This window comes from Arachis stenosperma, chromosome 8 (genome assembly GCF_014773155.1).
Source record: "Arachis stenosperma cultivar V10309 chromosome 8, arast.V10309.gnm1.PFL2, whole genome shotgun sequence".
Classification (NCBI taxonomy): domain Eukaryota; kingdom Viridiplantae; phylum Streptophyta; class Magnoliopsida; order Fabales; family Fabaceae; genus Arachis; species Arachis stenosperma.
Genome location: NC_080384.1, coordinates 47,954,222 through 47,968,044, shown reverse-complemented (window position 1 = coordinate 47,968,044; position 13,823 = coordinate 47,954,222). Strand labels below are relative to the sequence as shown.

Here is a 13,823-nt window from a genome sequence, read left to right as displayed (position 1 = left end):
ATTTTCCTGATGGTATTTTTGGAAGGGAAAAAAATTAATTTTAACCAGAGAATTAAAATAGAGCGAAATAAAATGTATGAGACAAAAATAGAACGTTTTGAATTAGGATTTAATCTAAATATTAGTAGAATTTAATTAACATATATTTTAAAAGTATATATTAAAATATTATTAGTACAAGTTTTTAAATGTTCTATTTTAGTATTAAAAAAATGGATATTGTCACTTTAATTTTAATAATTTCACTTTTTTATTTTATAAATTCATATAAATATATAATAAAAAATGTGTAGAATGATATTATAAAGCATAAAAAATTAAATGTTTATGATAAGTTTTAAAGTTGTCCTTATTGTTTAAATCGTTTTATTTAAGTTTTTGACATTTTAAAATGGTTCTAATATTTTTGTTGTTAGTGATCTGTTAATAGAATTGTCAGTGAAAACAAATTAACATGATTTTAAAATATTAAGAATTTAAATAGGACAAAAATATTCAGGACAAAAATGATATATTATTTTCAGAAAAATTTTCATATCAAATAATATGATAGTAAATTTTAATAGAATGAATTGTATTACGAATTTAAGATTTTTATTCATACTTATAGAATGGTTAGTATATAAACATTTGAAAAAAAAAAAGTATGATATATATAAAATAAAGTATAAATTATTCAATTTTGTTTCTAATATATTGCATTTTTTTAACATTAATTAATTAAATTTTATTTTTAACTTTTAAATAAATTTTAATTTTTTTTTCAATAATTTTAATTTTTTAATGATAGATAATCATTTAATTTATTTTTTAATTTTGCTCTTAATTTATATATTTTATACAGTATATATCTATTTTATTTTCGCGCAATGCGCATCTAAATCTAGTTTTACTTGATTTGATAATTCTTCTAAAAGTAATATATTTTTTTTGTGCTATTTAAGTTTCCAACGTTTTAAAATTTTCTTAATTTTGTTTTTGTCTCACCATCAATTTTGTTAACACATCACTAACGGCAAGACAACATTGAGACTATATTGAAATATTAAGGACTTAAATAGAACTATTTAAACGTTAAAAACAACTTAAAAATTACCTCAAATATTGGGGACAAAAACATACTTTACTCTATTATAAAAAATAGAAGTGACATTATAATTTTTCTAATAACTATACAATAATATAGGTTTAATTGTTTTGTTTTTCTTATAGTTTTATCAAATTTTTAATTATATTTTTTATTTTAAAATTTTATAATTAAATCTTATATTATATAAAAACTTTCAATAAGGTCTTTTTAACTATTTTATAAAAAAATTTTATTTGATAATTTTTGAGGAGCACATACATTAGTTAAATAATAATAATAATGTCATTTACTAGTTGTTGTTGTGATAAGAATGGGACGTGGATGCCCATTTCCTATATGAGGATTACATTTTCAAGAGAAAATGAAAATTAATGAAGGTTGAAAATATTCCTTCTGTATGCCTATAAATAGGAGGTTAAGCCTCCGTTGATACATAACAACAAATACTATTCTCTCTCTTTTTATACACAAGCAATAATAATCTTTCTTCTCTCTCTTTCATATTACTAATTACTATTCTCTCTTTTTATATATCTTACTATAATATTAAATATACTAATCATATCTATTATATTGTGATAATAATTGTAGTGAATATTACTATTGGAGTTATATAGTTATACTTTTATATTTATTACTTCTTCCTTATTTATTTATTTATTTTACAACACGTTATCGGCACGAGACTCTAATCAAATTTTTAGGAAGACTCAACTAACAAATTTTCATTATGTCGAAACTCTCTCATTTTGAATTCAATGCTCTTAATATATCTGAAAACAATTATTTATCATGGATATTAGATGCTGAAATCCATCTTGATTCAATGGATCTTGGAGATACCATTAAGGTTGAAAATAATGCATCCCAAAAAGATAAAGTCAAAGCCATAATTTTTCTTCGTCGTCATCTTGACGAAGGATTGAAAAATGAATATCTCACATTAAAAGATCCTGCAAATCTTTGGAAAGACCTTGAAGAAATGTATAATTATAAAAAAACGGTGATACTTTCTCAAGCCTGATATGAATGGACGCACTTGCGTCTACAGAATTTTAAATCCATAAATGAATATAATTCTGCAATGTTTCGAATCACCTCACGAATGAAATTATGTGGAAAAAAGATAACTGATCATAATATGTTGGATAAAACTTTTTCAACATTCCATGCCTCGAATGTGCTCCTGCAGCAGCAGTATCAAGAAAAAGGGTTTAAAGAATATTCTGAACTAATTTCTTGCCTTCTTGTTGCTGAACGCAACAATAAGTTGCTTTTAAAGAATCACGAAGCGTGCCCAGCTAGCGCCACCCTATTTCCTGAAGTAAATGCGGCAAATTACCCCAGAAGAGGTAAATGACAATGTTTTAGTAACAAGAAAAATTATGGAAGGAAAATGAATTATGTTCAAAAGAGAGAATCTCACTAGAAGTGAGATAAAAAAAGAAATATTGGGTAAAATAAATCAACACATGATAAGTGTTTCCGTTATGGTGGAAAGGGCCATTGGTCATGACCTGTCGTACCCTAAGGCACCTAGTCGATCTTTACCAAACATCTTTGAAGAAGGATGACAAAGGAAAAGAAACAAATTTTGTTTCAAATGATGCTGAAACCACCACTCATTATGATGTATTGATTTATTTGAGGATCCTGAAGGGAATATTGGTCATTTGATCAATAATGGAATAGTTTAATATGTGAGATTGTTAAGTATCCATGTAAATAAATAATGTAACGAATTTATTGTTAAGTTTTATTTTCTATACATTTGAGTTTCAAATATGATGATATCTGTCCGTGTGTTTTCATAAAGAAATCTGCATCTGGATTCATGATAATTGCTGTGTATGTTGATGATTTAAATATCATTGAAACTCCTAAACAGATTCCAACAATTATAAAAACTCTAAAAGAAGAGTTTGAGACGAAAGATCTTGGAAAGACTAAATTTTGTCTCGGCTTGTAGATCGAACATATAAAAAAAGGGATCTTTATTCACCAAACAACATACACAGAGAAGATCTTGAAAAGATTTTATATGGATAAGTCACATTCTTTGAGTACCCCAATGATCGTAAGGTCTTTGGATGTGGAAAAGGATCAATTCCGTCCTAAAGAAGAGAATGAAGATATCCTTGGTCCTGAAGTACCATATCTTAGTGCCATTAGAGCGCTAATGTATCTTGCTAATAATACATGACCCGATATATCATTTGCTATGAATTTATTAGTAAGGTATAGTTACTCTCCAACCAGAAGACATTGGAACGGAATTAAAGAAATCTTTCGATATCTTCATGGGACAGTTGATATAGGATTGTTTTATCCATATGGATCCAAGTCACAACTAGTTGGCTATGCAGATGCTGGATACTTGTCTGATCCACATAAAGGGAGATCTCAAACAGGATACCTGTTCACATATGGTGGTACAGCTATATCATGGAGGTTCACGAAACAAACGATTGCATCCTCTAATCATGTCGAAATACTAGCAATACATGAAACTAGTCGCGAGTGTTTTTTGCTCAGAAGTTTGATCCAATATATTCTGTTATCATGTGGACTGATTGATCATAAGATAACTCCAACTGTCCTATTTGAAGATAATACAGCATGCATTACTCAGCTTAAAGGCGGATACATCAAAGGTGATAGAACAAAACATATTTCTCCCAAATTCTTTTTCACTCATGATCTTCAAAATCAAGGGACAATTGATGTCCAACAGATCCGCTCAAATAACAATCTGGCAGATTTATTTACAAAGTCACTCCCAAAATCCTCCTTTGAAAGATTGGTACATGAGATTGGGATGCGCCGATTTCGAGACATCAACTGATGTCGACAAGAAGAGAAGACTGTACTCTTTTTTCTTTGGTCAGGTTTTTTTTCCATTGGGTTTTTTTTGACAAGGTTTTTAATGAGGTAGTCCTCATCACTAAAGAATATTGTACTCTTTTTTTTTCACTAAGATTTTTTTTACTGAGTTTTTCTTTAGTAATATTTTAACGAGTCAATAATCTTAAATGGTCATCTAAGAAGAAGTGTTATAATAAGAATCGAACGATGATGCATATTTTCTATATGAGGCTTACATTCTCAAGAGAGAATGAAAATTAATAAATGTTAAAAATATTCTTTCTGTATGCCTATAAATAGGAGGTTAAGCCTCCGTTGATACATAACAACAAATACTATTCTCTCTCCTTATACACAAGCAATAATAATCTTTTTTTTTTCTCTCTTTCGTATTACTAATTACTATTCTCTCTCTTCATATATCTTATTATAATATTAAATAAATATATTAATCATATCTATTATATTGTGATAATAATTATGATAAATATTACTATTAGAGTTATATAATTATACTTTTATATTTATTATCTCTTCCATATTTATTTATTTATTTTACAACAGTTGTTACTACTTAGTACTTACTACATCAACAAGACAAGAACAGTCACTCCCGTCATTCATTAGCGGCTCCGGCGAGAGTCGAACGAAGCAGCATGGAAGACAACGAAGACTCCTCCATTCTTCACCAGATTCTAGATCTCTTTTTCTCCGCCGGTTACGTTGAAGCCGTAAACTCTGACTCGCCGCCGTCTCACAAAATCGCCCACGGCCTTTTCTGGTGCTTCGCCTCCCTGGACGCCTCTTATTCCACCATAACGCGAGTATCTCTATCAAACCTTGCAACTGCTTAGGGTTTCATCTTTTGGCGTTCAAATTCAATCTCACTAACTCCCTCTGTATTTATTTATGTCATTTTTCTTTTGATTCATGCGCTCTTACATTTCAATTTTGTGAATTGTTCCTAGTAACAGTGATTATTGATTGTCTCGTATTCCAGAGGTGGTGACAATGCAGAGTTCATTGAGGAAGCTCTGAGATCAGTAGGATGCCCGCACTATCTTCGATCCTCTCATGTTCGAGATCTTGATACTGAAGCTATTCTTCCTGTAGTGCAATGGCTTACGCTACGTGTTCGATCAACACAAGAACCTGGTGAGGTATGGTATAAGATTTTTGAGTAAAGTATAGATTTGTGTCCCTAAGTTTAAATCATCCTATTTGTATATCTAACATTTGTAAAAGTGATTCAATGTTATCCTACTATCAATTATACATCATGAACACTTTAGTTTGAATTTTAAAAATCTCTTCTTGAAGTTAGAATACAAATGTCTGGTATAAAATCGATGATCAACTCCGAAAAATAGCTCATCAAAAGTTGAAACTAATTTCTACGACATTTACATAATTCACTTTTTTAGGGACATAATTGAATCTAAACACAAAATAGTGGGTATAATATTAAAATCGAACACATCCAAGTGAGACCTAATTGAGAATGAATATATCCAAGTGAGAATAATTGAAAAATATAATCTGATTTGTTAGTATAATTGATAGTAGGATAACATTGAATCACTTTTATAAACGTTAGAGATACAAATATGACGATTTAAACGTTAAGGACACAAATAGGACTAATCCCAAATGTTGAGGACAAAAACGATACTTTACTCTAAGATTTTTACTATTTGTAGCATGTTTGGACTTCGGATTCCACTCTTTGTTATTATTGGACTTAAAAAAAAAAGTTTCTTCCTTCAGTTATTTAAATTTTTTGTATGTATTTGTTTAAGAGATTAGTTACTATGCACTTATAGTATAAAAAGGTTGTACACTCTCAACCAGAAAAAAACTACAAGTCAGAAATTATGATAGATTGTTATTGTAGTATGTAGTTTTCTATGTTGATTTGAAACTTTTATACAATTTAATTGGGTTTAAGTGCATAGAAATTAATTTTTTGTTTTTTGAAATTAAAAGTGATAAAATAAACAGGCTTTTTAGTTTTAAGAAACATTTCTGTTCTAATATGCTAATCTGAAGTTGTGTGGAACTTGTGAAGTTGTTGCTGAATTGGTCCTAAGTTTCTTGAAAAATTACCTGCCAATGGTATATTTGATACAAATAAAAAACTTTTGGGACAAAATTGGAACAAAATAAAATTTAGGGATCTTTTTGAAAGTGTTGGCAAACTTCAAGAACAAAATGTATATTTTACCCATTTGATATAAACGAATAATATATAGTGTATTCGCAGGAAAAGCCGATAACCAAACTGATGGAAGCTAACTAACCATCTGGTGTAACTGACTTAACAGCTATTGATTACCATGACAGAATATGACAATAACTTATCCTAATACTTCTCAAGTTGGATCACAGATATTGAGAGCACCCAACTGAAGAATGAGACCATGGAACTGTGCATCTGTCACTGGTGTAGTGAGTGAATTTGCCTGTTGATAATGACACTTGACTTGAACTAGCTTTGTGCAACATATAAGCAACCATTTTGGATGGAATGGTTATCAATCTCCACATGCTTGGAGCATTCCTGAAATGTAAAGTTGGTTGAGAGATGAGTGGCTGTCTGGTTATCACAAAAGACCATAAGTTAAACCAACATCAACACCATGATTCTTCCGCAAATTTACCGGCCAATAAACTTCATTCACCATAGTTGCCAAAGCCCAATATTCAGCTTCAACAGGGGGACAAGGAAGAGATGGTTGCTTAGCTAGTCATAGATCTCCTAGTACCCAGGCAATTGCACAATCTGCATCAGAAAAAGCCTTTGGGGACAGTCAAGATTCGGCTGAGAAAAATAAACTATGACTATTGCCTTTGTGTATCTCATAAGGTGGTGAAAGGCTTAAAGATGAGGTTGTTGGAACTAGGACATATATCGAGTATTGACTTAATTTTGTGATTGATGAGAAAAGAAACAGAGAAACATGAATTGATTTGAAGGTATAGAAGAACATACAGAGTGTGTTTGCTTTGGAATAGCTAACCAGCAAACTGATACAAGAAAATCAATTAACCATGTGTTGTGACCAGTATAACAACTATCATAATAGACAATTAGCAAATAACGCATCCTAATATTAACGCTCTTTTGGTATTTTGGATTTATGATGTGAATGTGATCTTGAAAAACATAATAGGCCAAATCAAATGTCAATAACTCACCCTGATAACACTGGTTGATGAAAGGGTTGGTTATATCTACCTTTTTTTATTTTTTATTTTTAAAAATTAAAACGAGATGTAAGCTAGCGGTTCAGCATGCTGTTTCAGTTATTCTGAGTTTTTAGTATGCCTTGCTATATTGCTTTGCATTTATCTTGTGCTATCATATGTTTTAACACGGTGCTTACTTTTGGTATCCTATGGTACCCTAGGTTCACTCTGAACATGTTGTTCAAGGGGATGAACAGTCACTGTGGGGGCTCGACAAGGAGTTAGAGAAAGCAGAAATTTCCATAAAGACATTGACTGAAAACTTGGATGAACTGGTTGGTGAGATGGCTGTGATTTTAAACGTGAACTGGGTTCCTCTATGAGTGCCCCCACCGCTTTTCTGTAATCTTACTTGATTGTTAGTTTTCTACGCTGGTTAAGGTTTATAGAAATTGATGATCAATAATCCACTTCCATTTTCCCCCTAGATTCTGTGTTAAATATAGACATCTATGTTCTGCATGTGTTTATTCATCTTTGCTATTATTTTGCTTCTTATATTGTACTGCAGAAACACAGGAAGACAAATGTTTTGGAACAGTTAGATCATATACGAAACCGAATCAACAAGGATGGTGCTGATTCTCTGGTACAGAAGCTCATATCCTTAATGACGTCTTTGAAGGTGATTCTCTTGATCAATTTAATTTAACATTTGAATTTTCAAACAGCAGTATAATTCAACTCATTCATGATTTTTGTGTTGCTTATGTTATTCCCTCTTTTGCAGGATCTTGAAAGGCAGGAAGACCACTTTCAGTCTAATTGTGATTCTGAACATTCAGAACTTCTAGCTGAGATCAATGAATTAGAGGCCAAAATAGCAAATGATTGTGATAGCAAGAGCCTCTCGGATGGGCTACATCATTCTATAAGTGAATTACATGAAAAAGTTCATTTGGAGAAAAAGGTAAACTACTTTTTGCACGTGGACCTGCTTCCTGATCTGTTTTGATCTTTGGTTTTGTGACATCCTTGCTTGTGCCCCTCTTCCAATTAACATAAACTCTGTGTTCCTTTCTGTTAGCAACTTGCTGCTAGGCTGAGGGATATTCTGGCAATGAGACGACAGATCGATGACTTACCATGCCAGTCAGAGATCAACCAGTATGCGTGTTCATTCACAGTTTCACCTTTCAATTTTTTAAATTATCTCCATTGTCATTGTAGAAGTATTTGGCTATTTGCTGAATGATGTTTAATATTTTCCTGGTTTTCTTGTTTCCAAAACTACTTAGGAAGGTTTCTTTCCAGGACATAAAAGAGATCACAATGGTTACAATTCAATGAAAAATTGTTTTGTATTATTCTTCTTTTCGTTCTTATTAGATCACAATGTTTGCATCAATCATTTAAACTAAGCCTGGTAGTCTCAAAAATATATTTATTCATGTTGGAATTATCTCCCTGCTATTTATGTGCATGTAATACAAAATAAGATGATAAAGACATTAACTGTAGAGATTGAGTGTGGGTAAGTAATTCCATGCATGTTGATAGGATTGGCTACATGAGAATGTCGAAACTAGTTCCTCAAAATATATTATTTACTTGATGTCTCTTCTTTGTGTTGGTGGCTTGGTGCAGGTATGAACGCCGGCTCTCAGAACTGTATGCTCAAATCCAGGTTCATAGATTCTTTTATATTAAACTCTTATTGGGAGAGTAATTTTTTTCATTTGTTACCTATCCAATCATATATGCGCTAGTTCTAATTGTTCTTGATTGTATGGTATTTGCAATGTACAGGGAAAACATCGACAAACCCGTAAATACTATTGTACCTACAATGCTCTTTTGGAAATTAAAGAATTGATGCTAAAGGAAACATCCTTATTGAATTCAATCATTTCACAGGTACTTGTTGGAGAATTTAGAGCATGGGGTACATTTTTTTTTTCTTAATATTTGCTTTGATGATTCTTGTGTGATTTTCTCTCTTAAACAAGTTAAATTCACAAATTTTGTACCTTGTCTACTATTTTTCTGCTTGTATATATGCTCTGCTGTCACATGTTATGGCCTTGCTTTTTATTTTTGTTGTTCTTCGTGTTTTACTCTTATTGATATTTCATTTCATCTTGTTAGACCTTTTGCATTTTGTCTTATTGCACTATCCTTAGTGTTTCTTTTAGCTCAAATATCATCTATGGTAAAACTAGAACTTAAGCTGCATTAATAACTGTAGTAATTTGATATGAAGAATAAGTGATCTGCATCTTTTCTTCTGCTGTGTACTATGACCGTTGGGTTCTTTATGCAACTGTATGAAATCAACAATAACAACAATATAACTAACCTTGTCCCATTAATTAGGGTTAGTTACATGGGTCAAGCAATACCATATTATTCTATCACAAAATTTATACTTATTCTCTATTTGACTCTATTATGGGTTATTAGAACAATTATTAGTGTTAAAATCTCATTATTTTAGATGTATATGAATAGTGAGCACTTGCTACCATTTAGCTATCAAATTGTGCAACGTGCGTTATAAATTTTGGTGCTAACAGAGGAAAATATCTTAGTATACTTTGGGTTTGGAAATTCTAAGAAATTTTTTATGTCAATGAGCTTCTATAGAATATTGTCTCATGAGGCTTTATAAACTCGAAGGCTGTAGCGTTGGAAGATAACTAGAGTTGTTTAATCTAACATTAGTCATCTTACTTGTTAAGACCAAAGCATATTTTTGTTAATGTTATCCGAACAAGTTTTGGTTTCTGTATTTTTTTTAATTAACTGCAGTTTCAAGAGGCCTTCAGTAGTATGGATGGTCGTGCAAAACTTGTTCATTCCATGGAAGGAATTGTCAAGGGCAGTCAACAGGTAATACTATTTTCTGTCATGCATAAATGATAAATTTTAAATGGTTAACTGCAGCATGAGATCTTTATTGCATGATGTGTCCCTGTATCACTATCATATTGTATAAAGATCCTTGTCTGTTTATGCTGTACTGGGGATATTAAATCCTTTTTCCCACTAGAAATTTTGCGTCAGCATGCTGAACTTAATTTCCTTAGTTACGCTGCCTTATAAACATGTTAAATTTAACTATTGAACTTAAAAAGGTCGAATATTCATATAGTGTTTCTGCAGCCTTGAAAAAATTTGCATTACCTTTTATTAATTTATTTAGTAACTGCAGAAGCTTTTAGAAGCAACTTGGGCTTATTAATTGCCATTTTTTTGCAAGCATTTTTTTATGAAGTTACAAAAAAGCTCTATTGACATTTTAATTGAAACTTCACAATCAACTGTTAGAAGCTGTTTTAAAAGGCATACAATATCAAAGTTGTATTCGTCTGTTGGCATGGATTGCTAATTAAGTCCTGTTCATTAGTGTTTTGGTAATAAATATTTTAAGTTGATATTTAATCTAATGAGAATTTTGTGGAGACAATGAAAATAGAGAGTAATATAGGACAGGTAGGTCCCTGAAAAATTTTGTAATAGATTTATTAGCTTTTACAGAAAAAAGAGTTACCAAATAAGTGAAATTTTTGTGGTGAACTTATAAGTTCGTAAAGGAAAAAAGGTATCAAGTCCCAAGAAAATTGTAGTACTAGATTTATAGGTATCTAACAAAAGGATGAAATATATGTCCAGCATTGTAATTTTTTCAGAGACTTAATTAGTACTTTTTTTTTCTTAGGGGCCTAAGTCCATCACAAACTTTTTTCAAGGATTTATTTGATACTTCTTTTTCTTTAGAGACCTATATGTCCTTTGCAAAATTATTCAAAGAACTATTTCTAAGTGAATACCCAAAATGTCCCCTGAAATTTGCATCGTGCTTCAAATTGACCCTGAAATTTCAAGTGAGCCTACGGACCCCCAAATTTCAATTCGTGATTTACATTAGCCCTTAGGTTTATCTTTGTTTACGGTGAGCTGAGTTGGCATGTTTAGCATCATGGTGTACGAATGGAAACCTCGTCATTTTGTGGCAGCTACAAAGGTTGCTTAGAAATTTCTGATGCGAGGCCTGGTCCAACCATGGTGTGGTTTTTCATAGCTTGAACATAATGGTGCATTTCCCTTTGGTTTATACCCAAAAAAGTTAGATTGTGAATTTTCTTTTAATCTGGCTATACCTTTTATTCAATCATTAGATTTACTTCCCATGATCGAGAGGTTTAACTTCAAGTATTACATTCATATATGCAGAAGCTAGATAAGGTTCAATTAGGGCTTGAAGAAGAGGAGAGAGTACGTAATGATATTAAGAATAGGTATGCTGCGGCTGTGGGTGAACAAAAACGTTGCTATTCTCTGTTAAAGGCTTTTCAGGTAAGCTTTTTCCCTATTCAAACGCACAGTAGAGTAGGTGCTGCATAGTTAAGTTGTCGTTTTGTTGAAATTTTGTGCCATTTATGCATTTGGTAATATTCATGGGAACTTTTCCTTCCTTCCATAATTGATAGCTATGTCCCGTGTTTCTGTCTGTCTGACACAACATCAATTAAAATTAAGAGTAATTCAGGAGTTAGATATTTAAATATAAATCACAATATTTGAAAGAAAACAAATACTTCCACAATAAACAAGAAAACAGCCAAATTATGAAATTACAGCGAATTTTGAACCTTTTGAGGGGAGGATGCTGCCCGCTTATAACATTGGTGGTCTCAAGAGTCAAGAGTAATGTTTTGTCGCCAGTGTCCCAGACTTTTTGGTAGTGTATAAAATACAAGAATTTTCTATGTCATGGCACATTCATTATTCTTTTCTATATTTCTCATTTACAAGATGTGGAGATTTTTTTTTTTCATTTCTCTCTCGTCAATCCGACCAAACATTGCCTAACAGTGAATACCAACAAAGAGAGTGATACCAACCCGTTGTATTGTACTATTGTTACTGTATGTGAAAGATGGCTTATTGTCATTTTCTTTACTTTTTCCCCCTCTAATTAAATACATCTCTTCAATGGCCAGGTAGAATGCGCCAAGAATGAGAGGTTTCGTAGTCAAAGTTGGGAGTAAGAGTTGATTACAGCCTTGAAATGTGAGTTTCCCATAATAGTGTATCGCAGATTCAGTCATAGCAGAGTGATTCCGTGTTCAGCCAATAACTCTCAATTGTATAAAGCCGATGGTTACTAGAAGGAAGTGTGTATTGTGATAGTGCTATCTAGGAAAAGCTCCAACTAAGAAAAGACTCGGTTATTAACTGGTCCATTGTGACTCACCCCTCTGTCCTAAGAATTTATCAAGGTTGCATACACTATCCCGGTAAACAGTTATGATGTCAAGTTTTTCAAGTGCTATGAAATGTGAGATAGAGAGGTTTGATTGAAGAATTAATATTGGCATGTACATAGCAAATACAAACTAAGAATGTTTTAATACAATCATGATTACAAAAGGCCTTGGAAGAGAAAAGTTTAGCAGGATAAATAAAAATGCCAATAATTTGATTTGAGATATGCAAATGCAATTATTCATCTGTGTTTGGCTAAGAATGTTTTTTGGTCAATGTGAATAACATGACATGAGCCGAGACACTCTGGAAGAAACTCGAAGGCTTATATCAGACAAAAAGCATCTTAAATCAGTTGTCATTTGTCAATGAATGGTCAATTCAATAACCTTTATATGATGCTCTGATATAAAAGTCTTTGGTCATCTTGGTAAAAGGATGAATTGCTACCAGTGGATCCACAATTGTTCACGAACATTAGTTAGCATTGGCGGAAGGTGTGATGAGATTATGTCGATGGACGATGGCCGATAAACTTTTGGGTAGAATGATAGAATCAACAAAAATGTTGTACCGTAATTTTCTTGCAAGAATTTTTTGGAGATGTAATAAAAACAATTATTTTACAGTCTAATTTTAAGTGAATATATGATGGTTCTTTTGAATTTTAGTTGTCGGTGGTATAATAACAATTGAAAATGTGTATATTTCAATCGAAGTGGAGCTTGTTGGAGTTTGCTTAAAGAAAGTCCCAAAGCCATATATAAAGATTTAGTTTCTTCATTTCAACTTATCCCACTAAAATAATACTTAAAAGTCTTAAACTTGTCGCCTTTCCTCCCCCACCCCAAAACTCAACCTCTTTCTAGATGGATAATAGTACGGTAAAATATTTAATTATAATTTTCATTCAACTTTATTTTTCACTAAAAAAATTTTAGTCAGATATTTGTTTGTAAAAACTTGGTGTAGTAGGAGTTTTAGAGAAGCAAAAATGTTTTATAAATATTGAAAATCAATTATCATGGATTTTTGTATATTTATCCATATTTTTATACATTTTTTCAACATGATAATTTTTTATTAAAATAATCAAAGATTTTCTCTAATGACAAAACCAAATTTTCCCAACAGTAGGGACCCAATTCAATCAAATGTAAACAAATAGTCTTCAATTATTAATTATATATCCAATGCTTGTATGTTACTCCTAGCCACTGAACAGACAAAATGTTGTTTTATGCATGCAACTAAATATTGAATTCCAACTCTTCGATGTGGAAATAACATACCACGCTTCACAGACAAAAATTATGATTTGAAGTTTGATTTCTCCATATTCTAATATTTGTCGGCATTAGAAAGCTATATATTACTATGAAATGTTATGGCTTTAATTTAACCATAT

The 13,823-nt window shown here is 31.5% G+C and overlaps 1 protein-coding gene across 1 annotated transcript; it reads left to right on the top strand.

Annotated features, from left to right (window-relative positions):
- Positions 1-4,531: 4,531 nt before the first annotated feature.
- Positions 4,532-13,097, top strand: LOC130946648 (uncharacterized). Its single transcript, XM_057875476.1, has 11 exons — positions 4,532-4,775; positions 4,956-5,115; positions 7,366-7,479; positions 7,716-7,829; positions 7,935-8,114; positions 8,232-8,311; positions 8,792-8,831; positions 8,954-9,061; positions 9,956-10,036; positions 11,381-11,503; positions 12,151-13,097. Exons 1-11 carry the CDS (start codon positions 4,612-4,614, stop codon positions 12,196-12,198), a joined length of 1,212 nt encoding a protein of 403 aa, XP_057731459.1. The 5' UTR covers positions 4,532-4,611; the 3' UTR covers positions 12,199-13,097.
- Positions 13,098-13,823: the final 726 nt, after the last annotated feature.